This window comes from Oncorhynchus nerka, linkage group LG13, assembly GCF_034236695.1.
Source record: "Oncorhynchus nerka isolate Pitt River linkage group LG13, Oner_Uvic_2.0, whole genome shotgun sequence".
Classification (NCBI taxonomy): domain Eukaryota; kingdom Metazoa; phylum Chordata; class Actinopteri; order Salmoniformes; family Salmonidae; genus Oncorhynchus; species Oncorhynchus nerka.
The window spans coordinates 30718929-30742304 of NC_088408.1; the positions used below are offsets into that span (position 1 = coordinate 30718929).

Genomic DNA, 23376 nt, shown 5'->3' on the forward strand with positions numbered 1-23376 from the left:
AGCGATGGTGCCAGGTTTCCTCCAGACGTGACGCTTGGCATTCAGGGCAAAGAGTTCATTCTTGGTTTCATCAGACCAGAGAATCTTGTGCCTCATGGTCTGAGAGCCTTTAGGTGCTTTTTGGCAAACTCCAAGTGGGCTGTCGTGCCTGATTGGTGGAGTACTGCAGAGATGGTTGTCCTTCTGGAAGATTCTCCCATCTCCACAGAGGAACTCTGAAGCTCTGTCAGAGTGACCTTCCGGTTCTTGGTTACCTCCCTGACCAGGCTCTTCTTCCCCGATTACTCAGTTTGGCCGTGCAGCTAGCTCTAGGAAGAGTCTTCCATTTAAGAATTATAAAGGCCACTGTGTTCTTGGGGACAGACAATGCTGCAGAAATGTTTTGGTACCCTTCCCCAGATCTGAGCCTTGACACAATTTTGTCTCGGAGCTCTATGGACAATTCCTTTGTCCTCATGGCTTGGTTTTTCATCTGACATGAACTGTCAACTGTGGTATGGGACCTTATATAGACAGGTGTGTGCCTTTCCAAATCATGTCCAATCAATACAATTTTCCCCAGGTGGACTCTAATCAAGTTGTAAAAACATCTCAAGGATGATCAATGGAAACAGGGTGCACCTGAGCTCAATCTCGAGTCTCGTAGCAAATGAGAATTTGGTTTGGTCCCCCCAAAAAGTGACATATTGCAGCTTTAATTGTACGTAGTGGCCAGTCCACAAGGTGGTGCAGCACCGCTCTTACATTCTTTGGGGGAGAACTCTGCCACGTTTGTTGTCAAACATTTTTTTAAGCGAGACGCATTTAGCAAGTCGTTTTCCCCGCCTTCCTGCAAACCACAGACTGAAATATATTTTAGACTGGAGCCATTTAATGCTTTCCTTAATCATCTACTTACTTTGTGTATTTTGTTATTTATCTCCAACTCCACAGCATACAAAATAAAAGTAAATATTGCAGTTACTCATGTCAGCTCCTCTTTATAGTAGCAAGTAGTTATGGTTCATTTGTGTAAAACTATATTTTTGCTTACGTCTTTTCGCATGGAAATTTCCTACCGAATTGAGTTAGATCCCTGTAACTTCATTAGAGAAATGTCTTCTGTGGCTGTGAGAGATTAGGTATATACTCGTATCAGGTGCCGGTGTGCGCACAGCAAGCTCCATCCACGCACATTAGGCAGTTGGGTGGGCAAGGTGTGGCAAAGGACATCAGTGCAGCCATTTGGATGCATTCGCTGGCATCTGTGGCTTTCTTTAAAAAATGATATATTCTGTGTCTGAATAAAGAGCTGATGTTCCTCAGCCGCTGTATTTAGTAAATAGGTCCCTCTTGTTCTGTGATGACAGGTTTGAATTACAGGCTCCACGTTGAGTTGCTCTCAGTTCCAATCCCCTGTACAGTAGTATTGTGTCTCCAGAGAGATTGGAGATGGGAAGGATAAGCCTGGCTGTCTGGTACACAGTCTCCGAGTCCCTGACTGGCCCCAGACGTTCAGGGCTCTGGGCCTCTCCTTTTACCCTCGTGTTGGAGCACAGTGCGCCACAGAATCTCTCCTCGCATGGAGGGAGAGGCTTTTTAATGCCTCGGTAATTTGAGGGTACGCAGTCAGACAAGATCGTGTCAAATATCAATTTGATCTCAAAGGCTGTGATCCGTGAGATTAGGCAGGGGATTACATGTATGATTACAGCACTTGGCTGTTACGCCCTGCTTTATAGAGGCCCCTTCCTCCTCCCCCTCCCGATAAGGTTGCACTGGAGTTTCTTCCTCAGGCAATTCAGGCCTTTGTGTGTTTGTCCAAGAACTATACATTCTGGAACTACAGTATATAACTCCTCTTGAGAATACATGGAAAGTATTAATCCACCCATAAGATGTAAGATTATAGTCTCTCTTTCTGTGTGTATGTGTTTTACTCTGAGAAGTAAATGGACTTATCCTTGAATGTCATGACTAAAATCCACTATTAAGGAGAAGGCCAGCTCAGCAGATCTGTTGAGTAGATGAAGGATCTCTCTGTCTGGGTCTGGGAAATGCATTAAGATTGGCAGTGTCTGAATGGTAAGATTATCCTTCATGGTGACTTTGTTTTTTTATGATTTGAGGATCAGGGGGAAACAGTCAGAGCAGAGGATGAGTCTGAGTCTGTGAACTTGAAGTCAGTCAGTCAGGCATTTGCCTGCAGTTAGCCTCATCTCAATAGGTTTTCAGGCGTTGGTTTCTTCCAAGCCTGTAATTGTCTTGATAGAACACTCTCAAGGCACCTTTCAGCTCCTGCTGGTCTCCCAGAGAGAGAGTGAGAGAGCTGCGTCAACCTGTGCTGCCGAGACTGGCTTGACCTTCCAAGGCTGAACAACCCCCAAAGAGCCCGCTGACGCTGAACTATTCAGGGTCATGTCATGTTTGTAACCTCTTCCTTCACACTCCACTCACCCGGGGAGGGGTTTTGCCCGTGCATTGCTTCCTGCTACAGTACATTCATGTTATTGTAGCGGCCACAAGTTTGGATTGGTTTCATACTTTCTCAGATAGCCGGCATGTTTTTATTATCTCACGCGTGTTTGATTTTGTACCAAGTACCATTTTTTTTGTTTCCATGGTGTAAAGAAAAACATATAAAACATGACACCTCATCCAGCTGGAATGTTTCATCATATTGGATGAATTAAAACATTTCTATCAGTTGAATATGTGATTATGACTAGGGGCCATATATGGAAACATGCAGAAAAGCCTTGATATGAATGCATAGACCCTCTTTAAAAAAAATCATGCATCAGATAACTTTCACCCAGTGAGATATCATTTTTGGAGACATTAACTAATATGCCAAGCTGTCTGACAGCTGCAAGTCCTGACCAGCCAGGCGGCCTGAAATTGATCTTTGTGCTATGGATTTCAGGGTGTCAGTTTGACAAGGCTTTGCACATTATAAAGAATAACAACTGTTTGCTATGCCTGCTGCGGTCTGAGGGAGCCTGGAGTCCTGGACCTGATGTGAACCCCTGTGAAGTAGCGGCAGGACTCTTCACGCTACCGTTTTATCCATTTGGCCCATTAACCACTGTACAGAGACATCCATCACGCCCAGCCTCAGCCTTGACTTATGAAGAAGCACCCTGGTGTCTCTGGGGAGATCAGGGGAAAGGAGAGATGAGCACTGCCTTCCCCAGAAAGATGAGGGAAGGAGGGAGGGAACCACCCAGTTTGCTTCCAGAGCCTTCCATTGGCTTCTTAGAACAGGTCTGCATCTATGTGGAGTGAGTTAAGCCCACAGATAGGTCAACACTACCCTGTTTCTGCCCTCAGGGTTGCTATGTTGTACATAGTGTTTTTACCTCATGCATCCAGTGGGGCAAAAAAGTATTTAGTCAGCCACCAATTGTGCAAGTTCTCCTACTCTCCTACTAATCACAGCTCTTTAGTCTTGGCCATAGTGGAGTTTGGAGTGTGACTGTTTGAGGTTGTGGACAGGTGTCTTTTAAACTGATAACAAGTTCAAACAGGTGCCATTAATACAGGTAACGAGTGGAGGACAGAGGAGCCTCTTAAAGAAGAAGTTACAGGTCTGTGAGAGCCAGAAATCTTGCTTGTTTGTAGGTGACCAAATACTTATTTTCCACCATAATTTGCAAATAAATTCATTACAAATCCTACAATGTGATTTTCTGGATTTTCTTTCTTCTCATTTTGTCTGTCATAGTTGAAGTGTACCTATGATGACAATTACAGGCCTCTCTCATCTTTTTAAGTGGGAGAACTTGCACAATTGGTGGCTGACTAAATACTTTTTTACCCCACTGTACCTTTACCCAGGATCAACCGAATTGGGCCAAAAGGGCCCCCCGGCACAATTTATCACCTGCCTTAACACTGAGACACTTCTGCCTGTTGTAAAACTTGAGAAATGGGACCCTCCTGGCCTCTTACTTCGGCAGTTAATTTGCTGGTGAAGGTGACAATCTGGTGACAATCTTAGAAGCTTGTAAGCCGCTTTTGTTGGTTTTAGACGTTTTCACCTAAATAAACCCAACTTAATGCTCTCATCCATGGGTGAGGGTGATTCGGGGGGCAGCTGACTCCCGTACCTGCACGTACGAAAAATAACAGGAGGGGTGAGCTCCCAGTGCCCCTGCTCCAGACTGTTCATTCATTCAGTCCATGCTCTATACTGTATGGCGCCTGAGCATGGGGCAAAGCAAAGCCCATAAAGGTACCCACCCAAGCCATACTATCCTATAAACCAGGATCAAAGCTGCATCTGAACAGCACTCTGTCATAACTTTTTCTTTCTTCTTCTGGTAGAGAGAGCAGTTAGTGAGGCTTCGTTACTGGTCCTCCCACGGCTGACTCGGCTCCATGGGGGATTAGGCCTAATGGAAGATTTGATAACTTTTGTAATGCTTTATAAATAGTTACTAGCATGTAATATGATCCCGAAAAATGCCCTTTTAACAGCCTGTCCAAATGGTATTTAAGTTGAAGGCACAATCCCTCAATCATGTATGTGCAGAATTGCATTGTATATTTAGTTTATAATGGACCTTCATCTATGGTTCCAATAGTGACTCCCCTATATTTGTTCTCATAGTTTTTCAAAAACAGTCTTGAGAATACACTGTATTATTCTTCCTGGATTCAATTAGTATTCAAACATTTAACATAACAATGCATGTAGCTTGGTGTACTAACGTCATTCTGATATACTGTAGACGTGAAGGTTCTTATGAATCACTTAGTTTTTTTCTCTTAGTTTCTTCAGCCTCTGCGCACTTGGTGAACATAGCTAATGGTTGGAATTTTCCAGCTCGGCCACCACCCCCATCCTCACACTCACTCTCTCAGCTCAGGGAGGACAGGTCAGACTTCATTACTGGCCTTAACTGACGCTCAGCCCCAACAGCCGCTGGCCCTGGTCTGCAACTCACCAGACGGCTGTGTCACCAGACACTTCCAAGATGTCACAGCGCCGTCTCGCCAAACCCTCTTTGTCAAGAGCTGCGGTTAGAGCTGGAGAGCCTTCAGACACTGTGGCATTAGATGGCCCGGAGAGAGCAGAGAACATGGATAGAATAGTATAAAGAGGAGGTGGGAGGGATGAACATGTATCTCTTTACACAAAAGATACCCTGATATCTCTGTGAGATCAGTCCCAGGACAACAAACGGGCGTGCTGGATCAAAGAGACCCAGGCAGGAGCTAGAGGCACTGCTGTGCTTGAAACTGGATATTGTAGGTAAACAAAGAGGATTATGTGGTGCTTGGGCTTTTTACATGAGTTTACCTTTCTGTCTAGACATGTATGCACCAGATCACGTATCAAGTCTTAATGGAGGGCATATCTTGAAATTGGGCCAAATGATGAGTAAATAAGAATTTGCTTAGTTCAATAAAGGTTATATAAAAAAATATATAGAAAAAACGAGGGGGAGGTTTACTCTCAAAATGGCCACCATTACAGGCAGGGAACTCTAGCCTGGTTACCATTCTGTTTAACTGCTCTAGCCAGCATGACAACTGCAACAGAGTTGGCTAAAGCAGCAACAGTGTGTCAACTAGGGGTGGGCAGCTCATATCAATCATGAGAAACTCCCAGATCTCCTTATCAAGCAGCTTCCAGGCCTTAATAAGTTGTTGGACATCTTCATAAAGGCACTGGGAGAGGACTTGATGGGTCAGCACAGCTGCTTGCCGTTGGTTCCACTCCTTGACTTTGTGCAGTAGAGGAATCTCGGTCATGCAAGAAGCAAATGGTAACACAGCCTCCCGTCTTGCAGAAGCCCGGTCCTCAAGGTCTGAATGCGGATGTTGGATGTGATGGGTTGGGGCTGGTTGGGCTGGCAGCTGAAAGCCATTGGTTCCACTGCTGGAGGTCTTGTGCAGCCGCTTGTACCGAATGTGATCAGCAATAGAGACTTTGACCTGTTGTTCTGCTACAGGAATAGGCCAACATACAACACACTCATCTAGTACTGCCTCCTGTTGGATCTGTGTCAAGACTGACATGAAGTCCATCATCATGACTATGAAATTAAAGGTGTTGGTATTGGTGGTATATTGTAGGAATTATTGCTTAAACTGCTCATCGTGGATCTAGTCTATTGAGCAAATAACTTATGAACACCATAAGCCACTACATTAATAATTCATGACATGGACATACTTATTGCCATAATGACTTATCGGTATGGGTAATTCACCCTGCTCGGCCTAGTTGACAATGTCTGTTGGTTAGCTCAGTGCAGTGTTGGTGAAAGCATGTGCAATACCCATACATTCTTTGGGGTTGGTTCTGAAGCCCCTGGACTCATGGGGGTTAAGCTGGTTGCTATAAAGGGAGCGAGGCCACAGGATGATAAAGACATCTCTTGGACAGCTTGTAACTATTGGCTACAGTGTTGAAATCTGGCCTGTATGTCTGGAATTTGTACACTCCCATATTTCAATCCCAAGAATGTGGAGATGGCAGCTGTGACCTCCAGACCCGATGCACTGGCTGATGTGGCTGTTCCGTTTCCCTTCTACAAACACACAAACAAACTGTGCATAGACTTATTATACAGCAATAACCTCTTATTCAGACTCACATTTTCTCATACACGCTTGCATCAGAGACCTGTGCTGTGTAGATAGCTTGTAAATACAGTTTTACGAGCTTGTAAGAATGAATACTGTACCTCATAAATCTATTTAAGGTGTACAATGGAAGTTGATGAGCCCTGACTTTGGTGGCTACTCCCTGATGGTGAATACTTTTTCAAACTCAGCATTTCACTGCTCTATGTTATGCCTATGATATCGTGCTGATATTTGTATTTCACCCTCAATCAACTCTTATAATTCCATAACTTGAACAAGACTCTAATTGTGTGCAGTGTTCCAGTGAGTTTTAATCACAGGAGCAAATAATTGAGAGTTGACAGTAATTGGGCTGACTTGAGCACTTCATGCAGCCCCTTATTACAGAATATATGCTGTGTCTGTTAGCAGTTTTCCCTCCTCAGCTCTGTAACCCCTGACCCCTCTCTCCTCCTCCCTTCACTCCACCACACGTCAACATGGCCACCGCGGCCTGACCTGGCTGCTGCTCCCAAGTAACTTTATTAATTAACCCTGTGATCCATAAACATTCCCCTTTCGGGTAAATAGAATAACATTTAGGAAGGGTAGCTGTTGTAAGTTTGTGGAAGAATTGTGGGAGTTTGTTTGAAGGGGACTGGGATCAGAGGAGGGGAGGAAACCTGACTCTGTGGGTTGTCATCCTGCTGGATTTAGAGCCTGTGATCATCAGTCAACGGATTTCTCCTCCCCACCCCAGCACCTCCTCTCTTCTCCTTTAGAGGGTGTTTTTTCCAAGGACATTAGTCTGCATTTTTTTCACATTACTACTCCCATTGACAGATTGGAAAAAAGAGAATTGAGACACAAAGCTGATATTTTTAATGCTAACTTCAATTCATATTCTAGGCTTATACTTTTTTTTTTTGAAGTGAAAAAATATTTAAAAGTTTGCTTCATGCAAAAAAACATGCTGAAATAGAATCTGAGGATTCGGATGTCTGTCGTAAATCCAAAGTATAGGGCTACCTCTGTTTTAGACATCTTCTTATTCGTCTGAAATGTGGTCAGGGTTCGGAAAGTTTCAAATAGATCCAAAACAGATTGCGCAAATAAATAGGCAGCAGTGCTTTTTTTGATGGCTCCACGACTAAAGATGCTTTATGAATCCAGTTCAACCATTTACAGTAACTCTTCTTCGTTCTGGGCCATATCTCTGTCCCGAATTCCGCTGTTCGAGGCCCGTACATGGAAACTAACAGACGGCATAGAATAAATGAAGTTACAGATTTTTCCTTGGCAAACAATGCTAACTTAAGGTAGGGGGAATGTGTTTTTCATTTGGCATTGTTAGTATCAGGCTCTCGTATTTTAAAAGGTTAAATCCCTGTCTACTTGAATGCAAAAAAAAATAGCAAAGAGCTCCACTCCAGGTTGGTAGTGTTAATGGGACTCAACTTGTGTCTACAATATGATGATTGTTCAAAGCCTGTACCGTACAACATCTGGTTGTCATATTATGTCCAGCTAACTTTAAAGTGGATTTACTGCCTCCCCAGAAGTTACCCTGTGGTGAAGAATTCCTGCCAATAGCTTTTGTTCATCTGTGCTTCACAGTGCCATGGCAACCACTAATTATAGCATTCCATGGATTCCCTTTTAAAGGGGAGAATGAGGAAAAATACAGCCACCTCCTGGCACCTGTGTGCGTGCACTGGGATTGACTAATGCAGAGAATCGTCTGAGCTCACTTCCCTGTTTGGGATACTGATTTCCTTGTTTACGTTTCTTGTGTAATCTTACCTTGTCCATGATGTGGGCTGTGAGGCCTGTGCCAAATTGTGACCGTGGTAGTGCAATACTCATGCAGGTTGCAGTGAATAGAAGATGAGAATGAGGATGAACATGTCACGGTTGCAGTGTAAAGTAATAATGTCTATGGTCCCTAGGACATAATGTTAGGACAGTCTGTCCACAGTTCTAGAGACTTCATAGCCACCAGCCTGTGTGTATGTGATCATGTGAGTCTGTCACTGCCATTCGCTGTCAGTTTGACCAGTCAGAGTATACACTGAGTGTACATAACATTAGGAACACCTCCCTAATATTGTGAGTCACCCCCTTTTGCCTTCCAACAGCCTCAATCCGTCGGGGCATGGATTCTACAAGGTGTCGAAAGTGTTCCACAGGGAGGCTGGCCCATGTTGACTCCAATGCTTCCCACAGTTGTGTCAAGTTGGCTGGGAAACTGTTGAGTATGAAAAGCCCACACTCAAATTGGTGTGACTGGCACCTACTACCATACCCCGTTCAAAGGCACTTAAATCTCTTGTCTTGCCCATTCACCCTCTGAATGGCACACACACCCAAACCATGTCTCAATTGCCTCAAGGCTTAAAAATCCTTCTTTAACCTGTCTCCTCCCCTTCTGCTACACTGATTGAAGTGGATTTAACAATTGACATCAATAAGGGATCATAGCTTTCACCTACATTCACCTGTTCATGTTTCTAATGTTTTGTACACTCGTTTTTATGGCATATGAAGACATCTCCACCTAGGGCTGGGCGGTATACTGTATTTTACGATATACCGGTATTGATGCACGGACCGGTTTGGGTTTTTACTTTACTTTCTATAACGGTATTTGAATGTTTGGTTTGTTAAATGTGATACGCCATATGTAATGTCAATTTTTGTAGTTTACTCCGCTACTTGAGTCATCTCTCTCCATGCCGCTTTCTACACAGTCCTAGCGCCGCCCCATCATTCAAGGAACAGACTTGTTGTTCCTCGATCACAAGACACTTGCATTAAGTCATCATGGTCAATGCAGCGATTGCAACAATGTTGATGACAACGATGCAGTTTTCACTATGCTTCTTAATTTAAAGTCACTAGCGTTCTATAATTACACTATTAGTTTGGGTTTCTTACATCTGCAAACAGCTAGTTTGTATTTTCTTAGCAAGTTGGGCCTAAATCTTGTTAGCCACTAATTGTAGCCACTAATGCTAATCGCTAGCTAATAAATGTACAGAGTCAGAGCAAACGGAATTAGCTGTACAGCTTGATAATACCAGTGATGGTATAGACCTAAATCAGCATGTTGTTTGTGCAACAGTATCTTTAAAATCAAAGAGGAATACGCAACGCTACATGAAGTAGCTAAGACAAAACAGTCAATGTAGCCAAAGATTATAGGATCCCTAGGAAACACTTGTCAACACTTTGGTTCCTACCCTGTCACAATAACTCCTCTCTAGCATTTTCATTCGTTGTCATTTCTAACACTGTATTCAAAGTGCCCACCTTTATACAGTGCCTTCAGAAAATATTCACATCCCTTAACTTTTTCCACATTTTGTAATGTTACAGCCTTATTCTAAAATTGATTAAATAGTTTTTTATTCCTCAATATACACACAGTACCCCATAATGACAAAGGAAAAACAGGTTTTTAGACATTTTTGAGAATTTCTAATAAAACAAACTCTGAAATATTACATTTACATAAGTATTCAGACCCTTTACTCAGTACTTTGTTGAAGCACCTTTAGCAGCGACTACAGGCTTCAGCCTTGAGTCTTCTTAGGTCTTCTCTGCAGAACCTCTCAAGCTCTGTCAGGTTAGATGGGGAGCGTTGCTGCACAGCTATTTTCAGGTCTCTCCAGAGATGTTCGATCGGGTTCAAGTCCAGGGTCTGGCTGGGCCACTCAAGGAAATTCTGAGACTTGTCCCGAAGCCACTCCTGCGTTGTCTTGGCTGTGTGCTTAGGGTCGTTGTTCTGTTGGAAGGTGAATCTTGGCACAGTCTGAGGTTCCGAGCACTCTGGAGCAGGTATTCATCATGGATCTCTCAGTACTTTGCTCTGTTCATCTTTCCCTTGATCCTGACTAGTCTCCCAGTCCGTGCCTCGGAAAAACAGCCCCACATTATGATGCTTCCACCACCATGCTTCACCGTAGGGATGGTGCCAGGTTTCCTCCAAACATGACGCTTGGCATTCAGGCCGAAGAGTTCAAACTTGGTTTCATCAGACCAGAGAATCTTGTTTGCCTTTTGGCAAACTCCGAGCAGGCTGTCATGTGCCTTTTTTTACTGAGGAGTGGCTTCCGTCTGGCCACTCTAGCATAAAGACCTGATTGGTGGAGTGCTGCAGAGATGGTTGTCCCATCTCCACAGAGGAATTCTGGAGCTCTATCAGTGTGTCCATCGGGCTCTTGGTAACCTCTGTGACCAAGGCCCTTCTCCCACGATTGTTCAGTTTAGCCGGGCAGCCAACGTTAGGTTCCAAACTTATTCCATTTAAGAATGATAGAGGGTTCTTGGGGACCTTCAATCCTGCATAATTGTTTTGGTACCCTTCCCCATATCTGTGCCTCAACACAATTCATAATCCTCTATGGACAATTCCTTCGACTTGGTTTTTGCTGTGACATGCACGGTCAACTCTGGGACCTTTTTATAGACAGCTGTGTGCCTTTCCAAATCATGTCCAATCAATTGAATTTACCACAGGTGGACTCCAATCAAGTTGTAGAAACATCTCAAGGATTATCAATGGAAACAGGATGCACCTAAGCTACATTTCGAGTCTCATAGCAAAGGGTCTGAATACTTATATAAATAAGGTATATCTGTTTTCTAGGTTTAATACATTTGGTAACATTTCTAAAAAACAGTTTTCGCTTTGTCGTTATCTGGTATTGTGTGTAGATTGCTGAGGATTTTTTATTTTATTTAATCCATTTTAGAATAACGTAAGAAAATTTGGGCACTGTATTCTAACTATAGAATAAGAATAATTGTTTTATTTATTTATTTTTATTTATTATTTATTTATTGTTATTTGTTATGGTTATTTATGGTTTTATTTATTATGATAAAATGGCGCCAGAAGAAATCAGTATCCCAATGTGCTATTATGTGGGGGGTTTTCGCGTTATTTGTAACTTATTTTGTACATAATGTTTCTGCAACTGTATCTTATGGCAAAAAAAGAGCTTCTGGATATCAGGACAGCGATCACTCACCTCGGATTAGAGAACGTTTTTTTCTACAACAAAGACGACACACAAGACATTCTCCAAACACCCCACAGGACCGACATCTCCGTTATTTGCAAGAGGAAACGACGCAGGTACAGAACACAAAGAGCCGGATGCCTGGTCAGGACCCTGAGAAGGCGACTGGGAAAGCTGCCCTTACCGTCAATACTACTCGCAAACTTGGAATCATTGGACAATAAATTAGACGAGGTACTTTTGTAAACAAAAGCTGGTGCATGAAATCTAAGGAAGTCTCTAGATTTTGCTCGCCTGAAGTAGAGTATAGTGTGATAAATTGCAGGCCACACTACTTGCCTAGAGAGTTTTCAGCTATACTTTTCGTGGCTGTTTATTTACCACCGTAAATGCTGGCACTAAGACCGCACTCTGTATAAGGAAGCTGTATAAGGAAATAAGCAAACAGGAAACCTCTCACCCAGAGGCGGCGCTCCTAGTGGCCAGAGACTTTAATGCAGGGAAACTTAAATTAGTTCTACTAAATATCTATCAACATGTTAAATGTGCAACCAGAGGGAAACAATTCTAGATCACCTGTACTCCACACACAGAGACATGTACAAAGCTCTCCCTCGCCCTCCATTTGGTAAATCCGACAACAACTCTATCCACCTGATTCCTGCTTACAAGCAAAAATTAAAGCAGGAAGCACCAGTGACTCGGTCTTAAAAAAGCTGTAAGATGAAGCAGATGCTAAACTTCAGGACTGTTTTGCTAGCACAGCATGGAACATGTTCCGGGATTCTTCCGATGGCATTGAGGAGTACACCACATCAGTCACTGGCTTTATCAATAAGTGCATCTAGGACGTCATCCCCACAGTGACTGTACGTACATACCCCAACCAGAAGCCATGGATTAGAGGCAACATTCGCACTGAGCTAAAGGGTAAAGCTGCCGCTTTCAAGGTGCGGGACTCTAATCTGGAAGCTTAAAATAAATCCTGCTATGCCTTGCGATGAACCATCAAACAGGCAAATTGTCAATATAAGGCTAAGATTGAATCATACTAAAGCGTCGGAGTCGGTGGTCTTATGTGGCAGGGCTTGCAAACTATTACAGACTACAAAGGGAAGCACAATTGTGAGCTGCCCAGTGACACGAGCCTACCAGACGAGCTAAATCACTTCTATGCTCGCTTCGAGGCAAGCAACACAGCGGCATGCATGAGAGCATCAGCTGTTCCGGATCACTGTGTGATCACACTCTCCGTAGCCGACGTGAGTAAGACCTTTAAACAGGTCAACATACACAAGGCTGCGGGGCCAGACGGATTACCAGGACGTGTGCTCCGGGCATGTGCTGACCAACTGGCAGGTGTCTTCACTGACATTTTCAACATGTCCCTGATTGAGTCTGTAATACCAACATGTTTCAAGCAGACCACCATAGTCCCTGTGCCCAAGATCACAAAGGCAACCTGCCTACAGACCCTGACTACAGACCCGTAGCACTCACGTCCGTAGCCATGAAGTGCTTTGAAAGGTTGGTAATGGCTCACATCAACACCATTATCCCAGAAACCCTAGACTCACTCTAATTTGCATACCGCCCAAACAGATCCACAGATGATGCAATCTATATTGCACTCCACACTGCCCTTTCCCACCTGGACAAAAGGTACACTTATGTGAGAATGCTATTCATTGACTAGAGCTCACCGTTCAACACCATAGTACCCTCAAAGCTCATCACTAAGCTAAGGATCTTGGAACTAAACACCTCCCTCTGCAACTGGATCCTGGACTTCCTGACGGGCCACCCCAGGTGGTGAGGGTAGGTAGCAACACATCTGCCACGCTGATCCTCAACACTGGAGCTCCACAGGGGTGCATGCTCAGTCCCCTCCTGTACTCCCTGTTCACCCACGACTGCATGGCCAGGCACGACTCCAACACCATCATTAAGTTTGCAGACGACACAACAGTGTTAGGCCTGATCAACGACGAGACAGTCTATAGGGAGGAGGTCAGAGACCTGGCCTTGTGGTGCCAGAATAACAACCTATCCCTCAATGTAACCAAGACTAAGGAGATGATTGTGGACTACAGGAAAAGGAGGACCGAGCACGCCCCCATTCTCATCAACGGGGCTGTAGTGGAGCAGGTTGAGAGCTTCAAGTTCCACATCAACAACAAACTAGAATGGTCCAAACACACCAAGACAGTCTTGAAGAGGGCACGACAAAGCCTATTCCCCTCAGGAAACTGAAAAGATTTGGCATGTGTTCTGAGATCCTCAAAAGGTTCTACAGCTGCAACATCGAGAGCATCCTGACTGGTTGCGTCACTGCCTGGTACAGCAATTGCTCGGCCTCTGACCGCAAGGCACTACAGAGGGTAGTCCGTACGGCCCAGTACATCACTGGAGCTAAGCTGCCTGCCATCCAGGACCTCTACACCAGGCGGTGTCAGAGGAAGGCCCTAAAAATTGTCAAAGACCCCAGCCACCCCAGTCATAGACTGTTCTCTCTACTAGTGGTACCGGAGTGCCAAGTCTAGGACAAAAAGGCAACAGTTTTTACCCCCAAGCCATAAGACTCCTGAACAGGTAATCAAATGGCTACCCGGACTATTTGCATTGTGTTTACATTGTGCCCCCCCCAAACCCTCTTTTTACGCTGCTGCTACACTCTGTTTATCTTATATGCATAGTCACTTTAACCATGTCTACATGTACATACTGCCTCAATCAGCCTGACTAACTGGTGTATTTACAATATTCGGCGCACATAACAAATTAACTTTGATTTGATTTGATTTATTTCCATGATTCCAAAAGTGTCAAATAGCATTTGCAACATTTGGTTAAAAATTAGGCCTAGATTGTTTGCCCATATCGTGTATCCGTACGTGGCAGTGTGGAAATGATCTCAAATGAGTACAGCAAATACAGAAATGTATGAAAATGCTTGAAATTATTTTTGGATAAAGTTGAATTGAACAGTATAAAACAATCAGAATGGAGAAAGACCCATTGAAATCACTTAGAATGTATGTGTTGCCACCCTGGGATCATTCACTACTCATAAAGCAAATGTACAACTTTTATTATTCAAAAACATAAAAAATATAGTCAAATACCGCCATACTATCCAATTCTTTTAAAATACCGTGACATGATATTTGGCTATATCGCCCAGACCTATCTCCGCCCCACCTCTATCCTCCCTCTCTCCTCTCCCCATATCCTCACCCTCCTGGCCTTGCTCTTATCTGTCCTGGGCCCTGTGTGATCCGGTGGCCGTATCTGATTCCCCCTGACTCGTGCTTGCACTCTGCAGTCCGTAGGCTTCCCACTGATCTGGGAAGGTGCTGATGGGAAGTCCAGACACATCCAGAGCCGCTGAAAGCTTCTTTTGGCAACGGGGAAGCCCAGTGCTGATCCTCTCTGTCTGTGTTTATGGCACAAGAGAGATCACACTAATGGGACTCTAGTCCTCTAAAACTATTACCTTTACTGGTTCTTCATGCACTGCAGCACTGTGTGGGGCTTTGTAGGTTAGAAACAGAAAGCAGACCTAAAAGAGATTGATATTGATGTTACTCTTGTCTAAACCGGTTAGTGTCAGAGATTCTTCAGGCACTAGTTTTGTGTATGGTTTTTGATTACATTATTATTAATGAATGAAAAACAAAAGTTCAACAAAAAGAGGTCGCTGTCCCCTGAGGGTATGTAAGTTTGAATAGAGCTAGTTGTTCCACACAAGGTGTGTGCTGCATTGCTGCTCAAAAACCTTTCATGAAGAAACATATTCCCCCTGCACGGATGCAGAGGCAAATCTGGTTCTGATTGGACTTTGCTTTGACTTCTAAATGTAAATCTGATTTATCTCTCTTTTGTTTTTCAGCCCTCCAAGGCCTTTTCGGTTCCCAAAAAGGTAAGATCTGCCAAAAATAATTATCTTTTTAAAATGTTATTACGAAAGCTCTTCTCTCGCTCTCCTTGAGTCCATCAAAACCCTGCCGAGCTGTCATTCCTGTGTAGTGAATCATCACAGTTATCGATGTGGAAAGGGCTCTCTGTGCCTGGAACCTGCTAACCACCTCACATGTTCCTCTACAAGACATGCCTTCCACTGAGTTTCCCTCAAGTCAGAACACTGAATATACTTAAATATCTACATGACGTTTCAATGAGCACCTTATACTCTTTTGGATATTCTACTAGTGTACCCTTCTCTTTTCTGTTTGGTTATCGGTACATATAATATTCGTATAGTTATAAAGCCATCAGCTTTGTGTTCAATCAATACCTGACCTTCATCTCCAGCTATGCAGAGCTGATTGCTGATTGGCCAGTGGTGGTGCTGGGGGTGTGTACAGTCCTCATCGTGGTGTGTGCCCTGGTGGGTATTCTGGTGCCAGACCTGCCAGACTTCTCTGACCCCTTACTGGTGAGTAGGCCATGCCAATCGAAGGAAGGCACAAAACTTTCTCCATAGAAAATTCTGGTCTTTATTTTGATCAAGATTGAAAACCTAGTGTTTCTGACACACCAAAATCATTATATTGAGTGCATGTGAAGAGTCCAATATGTCGAAGGTCAATTTCCTGGTGAACTAATAAATAGATGTCCTCTGTTTGTCTGTTTCTTCAGGGATTTGAGCCACGAGGCACGGCCATAGGCCAGCGATTAGTCACATGGAATAACATGGTGAAAAACACAGGGTACAAAGCAACCCTAGCTAACTACCCATTCAAGTATGCCGACGAGCAGGCGAAAAGGTAACAAAGCCGAGCTCACAGATCCTGTCCATTTAATGTCATCCTTCTAACCCTTTAGTGACACATGTATTGATTCAACATCCCTGATGAAGAGGACTGGTCAGGATCAGGCCTCAGGCCATGAAATGGAGTGATGTATCCTGCTGACAGACAGAAACAGACAAGCACACACACTACATCTCAATCCCATCCTGCAAGAGGATTGGTGGGGGAGATTGTTCAATCCTCGGCCCATCTCCATTACTCATCTTGATCACTGGGGAGGGGGAGGCTCCAGGGTCAGGCCTGTCAACAGGACTCTCTGCATCATTCTGCCATGGCCTCAGTCTCCTCTGACAGACTCCTGATTAAAGGAAGAATGTCTCTTTCAGATGATGTGTCCCTGAAACCCCTGCTCATCACAATGATCTGGCTATTATAATGATTAGAAAAATAAAGATTGCAATCTGATAGTGATCACTTCACCGATTATGATATATTTTTTTATTTTACCTTTATTTAACTAGGCAAGTCAGTTAAGAACAAATTCTTATTTTCAATGACGGCCTAGGAACAGTGGGTTAACTGCCTGTTCAGGGGCAGGAATACAAAAGTATAATCACTGGCTTTGTAATCGCTTAAATGGGTCGGTCTAAACCCGCTTCCTTAGTTTGTTTTAAGAATGACCTTTCAGTACTCTTTGGTTACCATGTGCAAATCTCTGCTGTGTGTTTGCTTTAAGCGGATTCAGTCTCGTTCTGTCATGTGGATCTTCAGAATTGATAGGAAACTTCATTGTAATGTATGAAGTGTTAACAGTGCAATCACACCATTACTTTTGTATTCCAGTCACCAAGAGGACAGATGGGCTGAAGATCACTTTGACAGAGATAAAAGACAAGCTGACTGGGACTTCAGTAAAGACAGTTTCTTCTGTGATGTCCCAGGTACAAACTCATCATGCTTCTCCCGTTTCAAGTGTTTGTCTAGTAAGTGTTTGACTGACTGAATGTTTGACTACGATGAAATGCTAACCGGATGCTCTTAATGTATGTGCAGGTGACAGATACTCCAGATTAGTATTCACATCTGCAGAGGGGAAGAACCTTTGGAATATACAAGCAATTAAATCCATGTGCAATTTGGACAATACACGGGTAAGTGGAACAGCACTGTTGATGATGTGCCTCAGCGTTTGCTCATGTCAAATTGTGCCATGTTAATGATTTTTAAATGCCTGAACTAAGCCCCATCATATTAGAAATTGTATGTTGGGAGTCTATGCTGCCTCAGGCTGGAACTAACCCAACTGATATATTGGCCTTGTCTCCTGTTATGGTCTCCTTGGGTCAATAGTTATGTTCTAGTCGTACTCTGTTCTTATATCTTGTTGTATTGTGTTGTCCCCAGGTGCGCTCCCATCCCCAGTACTGGAGCCTGTGCCAGCGCACCACCGACGCCTCCTGCTGCCCCAGCTGGACCCTGGGTAACTACGTAGCCATCCTCACCAACAAGTCCTCCTGCCAGAAGATCACAGAGCGCGACGTGTCACACACCCTCAAGATCCTGCGCTCCTGCGCTAAATACTACCACAACGGAACACTGGGCCCCGACTGCTGGGACATGACCACGCGCAGGAAGGACCAGTCCAAGTGCACCATCGTCCCCCGCAAGTGCACCAAGTACAACGCCGTTTACCAGATCTTCCACTTCCTGGTGGACAAAGACTTTATGAGCCCAAAGAACACCGACTACCTTATCCCTGTCCTGAAACATGGCATGCTGTTCTCCCCCACAGAGAAAGGGGAGACCATGATGAACATTTACCTGGACAACTTTGAGAACTGGAACTGCTCGGACGGCATCACCACCATCACGGGGATTGAGTTCGGTATCAAACATAACCTGTTCCAGGACTACCTACTGACGGATACCGTGTATCCGGCCATAGCCATAGTGATTGTGCTGTTTGTCATGTGTGTGTACACCCGATCTGTGTTCATCACCCTGATGACCATGATCGCCATCATCAGCTCCCTGATCGTGTCCTACTTCCTGTACCGCATGGTGTTCGACTTTGAATTCTTCCCCTTCATGAACCTCACGGCCCTCATCATCCTGGTGGGCATCGGGGCGGACGACGCCTTTGTCCTCTGTGACGTGTGGAACTACACCAAGTTCGACAAGCCCAACGCTGAGCTGTCGGAGACAGTGAGCATCACTCTGCAGCACGCCGCCCTCTCCATGTTCGTCACCAGCTTTACCACGGCTGCCGCCTTCTACGCCAACTACGTTAGCAACATCACCGCAATCCGTTGTTTTGGCGTTTACGCCGGCACGGCCATCTTGGTTAACTACATACTGATGGTGACCTGGCTGCCGGCCGTGGTGGTGCTCCATGAGCGTTACCTGCCCAACATCTTCACCTGCTCTCAACCTCCCCCACAGCAGAGTGGGTTCTGCACTCTCTGGGCCAACCTGTGCCAGAAGGCCAGCAAGTGCCTGTTCACCATCTCCGAGGCCTCCCGAATCTTCTTTGAGAAGGTGCTGCCCTGCATCGTGATCAAGTTGCGCTACCTCTGGCTCTTCTGGTTCCTGGCCTTCACAGTGGGAGGGGCGTATGTGGTGTGTGTCAACCCCAAGATGAAGCTGCCCTCCCTGGAGCTCTCAGAGTTCAAGGTGTTCCGCTCCTCCCACCCCTTTGAGCGCTACGACGCAGAGTACAAGAAACTGTTCATGTTTGAGAGAGTCCACCATGGGGAGGACCTGCACATGCCCATCACCATCATCTGGGGGGTCACCCCCGTGGACAATGGGGACCCCCTCAACCCTAAGAACAAAGGCAAACTTATGCTGGACAACACCTTCAACATCGCCAGCCCAGCCTCCCAGCTGTGGATCCTCAACTTCTGCCAGAGGCTAAGGAACCAGAGCTTTGTGTTCCAGTCGGAGGAACAGGACTTCACCAGCTGCTTCATTGAGACCTTTAAACAGTGGATGGAGAACCGGGACTGTGAAGAGGCCTCGGTCTACCCTTGCTGCAGCCAGTCAACATTCCCCTACAAGCAGGAAATCTTTGAGCTGTGCATCAAGAGGGCCATCATGGAGCTGGACCGCAGCACCAGCTTCCACCTGGACAGTAAGACCCCCGGGCCTCGTTTCGACATCAACGACACCATCCGGGCCATCGTCCTGGAGTTCCAGAGCACCTACCTGTTCACACTGGCCTACGAGAAGATGCACCAGTTCTACCATGAGGTGGACACCTGGATCCAGGAGGAGCTGAAGAGCGCCCCGGCCGGACTGAATTACGGCTGGTTCGTCAGCAACCTGGAGTTCTACGACCTGCAGGACAGCCTATCGGATGGCACTCTTATCGCCATGGCATTGTCCGTGGTGGTGGCCTTCGTGGTCATGCTCCTTACCACCTGGAACATCATCATCAGCCTCTACGCCATCCTCTCCATCGCGGGCACCATCTTCGTCACGGTGGGCTCGCTGGTTCTATTGGGCTGGGAGCTCAACGTGCTAGAGTCAGTCACCATCTCAGTGGCGGTGGGTCTGTCGGTGGACTTCGCGGTGCACTATGGAGTCGCTTATCGCCTCGCCCCTGACCCCGACCGTGAGGGGAAAGTCGTATTCTCCCTCGGCCGGATGGGTTCCGCTATTGCCATGGCGGCGCTCACCACGTTTGTCGCCGGGGCGATGATGATGCCATCCACGGTGCTGGCCTACACCCAGCTGGGCACCTTCATGATGCTTATCATGTGCATCAGTTGGGCCTTCGCCACCTTCTTCTTCCAGTGCATGTGCCGTTGCCTGGGCCCCCAGGGCACCTGTGGACAGATCCCCCTGCCCAAGAGGTTTCAGTGCCAGGCTTTCAAAGAGGGCACCACCAACGTCCCCTCGCCCCAGGGCAAGCATGGCACCAAGTACCAACTGGACAGTCGAGGAGGAGAGGTGGAGCATGAGCATTACGAGCTGGAACCATTAGCTTCAAACCCTAGGAATGAGGAGAAACCTGCAGAGGAACAGGAGACGTGCACCCAGCTCTATAATGGAATAGCCCCCCACTCTGCCCCCTGCACACACATCCCCTTTAAGAGCAAGGCAGAGCCCGGCAGAGGGCCCTGCTCTGAAAAGGGACTGGGCACACTGGCTACTAAACCCAGATCCAAATGCCAGTACTCTCATAACCCAACCTGCGCATGTGGGGACCCCCCTCCTCCTCAGCAGTCTATGGGTATGCAGTGGACTCCCCACCCATGCACTCAAACAACCCAGGACTCCCCATGCCCCACTCCGCAGTTCCCCCTCACAGGCAGCCATGCCAACAAAGGCCAGAACTTCCTATCCACTCTGGACGCCGTCTACAAACCCATAGATTGCCGTATGAACTATGTACACTGTCCCCCATCCCACTTCCACCACTGCACCCCGGGCAGGATGCCCAGACAGGGCCCTCACAGCTGCCACCTCAGAAGCTACTGTGTTCACACTGTCCCCGTCCTGGGTGGCCTCCCCAGGGACCAGAGCTCTGCCCCAGACCCATCTGGGCTGGAGGATTCACACCGGACTGGAGGGTCCTCTGGCCCTGGTGACAGTCCTAACACCCCAGCTCAGACTCAAGGTCCTCCTCCCTCTCCTCTGGGCTGCACGTTAGCCCACACACACCAAGGCTGCTGCAGGGCCAACCATGGAACGGTAAACGCTCCAAGCGTGGATAATCATGTGTCCACCACAACGCAAAAAGGCGCTTGTCATAAGATGCCCAGCAACCAGGAGAAGCTTGAAACTAGTACTACTCCCATCACACAGGACGAAAGTGTTGAAAAGTGCAAACAGAAGCCCAAAAAGGAGAGGGCATCCTCAGCCTCTCCTAAGAAACTCTACTGTTTTAACAGAACTTTGAAAGTAAAGTGCAATTCTGTCGAGTTTAATGTGCCAAAAGCTGAAGCCAATGTGCCTGCTCTTGCAATAAATTCAAAACCCTTATCTGAAAGTTTATGTTGACAGCAAATAAACTTATAAGATAATTCTGAAAGACTATATCTAAAGAGTAAACGTTTGTCATATCAAGCTATAATGTGCAGTGTCCCTGTGCAATTAAAGTGCTTGGTATATTTCATAGACCAAGTGCCTCATGTCTTTCATCTAAAAGTATGGTCCTATATGTTCTGTGATTACTGTATCTACTGTGCAGATACAATTGGTTTGATCAGTCAGATGTACTGTTTTTGAGTACACAGTAAATATGTGGTGTGTTTATGGAGTTCTAACATGTCTAAGGAAAGGTGAACCATTATACTTTATTCTCTAAGAACCACAGGCCTTCTTAGTTAGACATCTGTTTCACGTTGCCAGATGCCTCTCGGTCCAATATGAAAGATGTACTGTATGATTATAAAGTCATTTGAACCCAATTGTCGTGTTTTTTTCCACACAGCTCCTATAGTATGAAATGAAAGTATCTCAAGGTTTTGTTCAAAGGGCATGGTTTGGAATAACAAATGGCACACCTGTTTCATTGTCTCACTCCCGCTGGCGCCTTGTGAAGATTTGCTCTGTCTGGCCTGAGGCCACAGTGCTGTGCTGGGCTCTCATACATCACACAGACGTTTAATTTCTAATCTCCACTCAAGAGCCTGCATCACATTCCAAGCTGGTCATACACTGTAAGTCAATGAGAAATGCTGACGTCCTACAGCAGGGATCCTCAACTAGATAAAAAATTCAATATTGAGCGGATGGTCAGGGGACCGGAACATAATTACAAATGATTTGTAGACTGCAGATTGACCGCAAGGAGCCCAAACAGATATATATTTGTCTAAAACACAATCATTTGAAACCTTGCTTACATTTGCATATAATCACATCTCTCTATTATGCGTTGGAATACTTGGCAACAGATTTCCAAAAATAAAATCACTTGGAGCTGATTTTCTGGTGTGGGCGGGGGGATAAAACCATCCGCATGCCAAATTCCCAGTATGGGGAACCCTGTTATAGACCATCCACACCCCTCATCCACAGAGTCATTTTCTAACAGTGGCCAAGGACGTATGTGAAAAGGGCATGAATTTCAAAGATAAACTCTGAAACCCAACAATAGTATAACACATATGGGTCCCATGATTTGATCTTGTAACATATCAATGACATGCTATTTTATTACCTTTCTCAGAATCTTTGGCTGCCCTTTGTTAACTCCGTCCAATAAAAAGTATCCTATTCATTTACGAATTCCATTCATTCACGAATCCTGTGTTTTATTTGCTCTTCTGGCTCCTGCCATCCATCCCCCTTCTAACAGGTTTCCCTGGTGGTCCAAGATCCTGGCCAAACCTTCTGCTACAGAGCAAACATATACATTAGACCGGGCTCTGCAGGCAGTATGACTCACTACAGCACGGCATACAGATTTCTAATTACACTTTCAGTCTTGAATTAGTGTCAGATGCGCAGCTCTGAACTTGTATTGTAGGCTACCAGACGCCTGTAATTATCTGTGAGAGAGACACCAAGCTGGCACTGTAGCCCATCTCCCCTTAGTCTCTGACACCATCACCCTCTCAAAAACAAAGATCAGCAGCAACTCTTAACTTTGATCAGGGGTACAATAAAACTATGACATATTGTGAGCGAGGAGAAATTCCTCTAGCGACTGCTAAGTCCTCTCTAATTACTCCCTTCACTCCCTCTCTCTTGCACACTCTCAGGCAAGGGTCATACAGGAACTAGGCATGGACATTTCTTAGCTCTAGTTCCAGTTAATACATATCCCTATCCCTGTTCAGCCTTGCCAATTACTGAGGGATACAGATGGGATTTTAGGTCAATCATAGGTGTGACTGTTCGAACCTCTCACCTCGCGCTACCTGGAAGCTTTTCAAAATGACATATCTCCTGTGTAAGATTGCCCTTGTTTAACTAGCCCCAATGTTTCTGCAGCCCTGACCCCTGCCCTGAGGAATAGCACAGACACATCAGTAAGTGCCTTTGACTGGGGAGGAGTGGCTAGCCACTTCACTGCAAGG

At 45.5% G+C, this 23376-nt stretch overlaps 1 protein-coding gene across 2 annotated transcripts in view; it reads left to right on the forward strand.

Moving 5' to 3' along the window:
• LOC115139348 (protein dispatched homolog 1-like) overlaps nucleotides 1–22591 on the forward strand; it is a 68967-nt gene extending 46376 nt beyond the window's left edge. For both annotated transcript variants that reach the window (XM_029676615.2, XM_029676614.2), the window contains 6 exons: nucleotides 15481–15510; nucleotides 15903–16026; nucleotides 16230–16357; nucleotides 17186–17283; nucleotides 17396–17493; nucleotides 17747–22591. In XM_029676615.2, coding sequence (XP_029532475.1) covers nucleotides 15481–15510; nucleotides 15903–16026; nucleotides 16230–16357; nucleotides 17186–17283; nucleotides 17396–17493; nucleotides 17747–21349 — 4081 coding nt within the window. In that variant the 3' untranslated portion in view covers nucleotides 21350–22591. The remainder of the gene's footprint in view (nucleotides 1–15480; nucleotides 15511–15902; nucleotides 16027–16229; nucleotides 16358–17185; nucleotides 17284–17395; nucleotides 17494–17746) is intronic.
• Nucleotides 22592–23376: the final 785 nt, after the last annotated feature.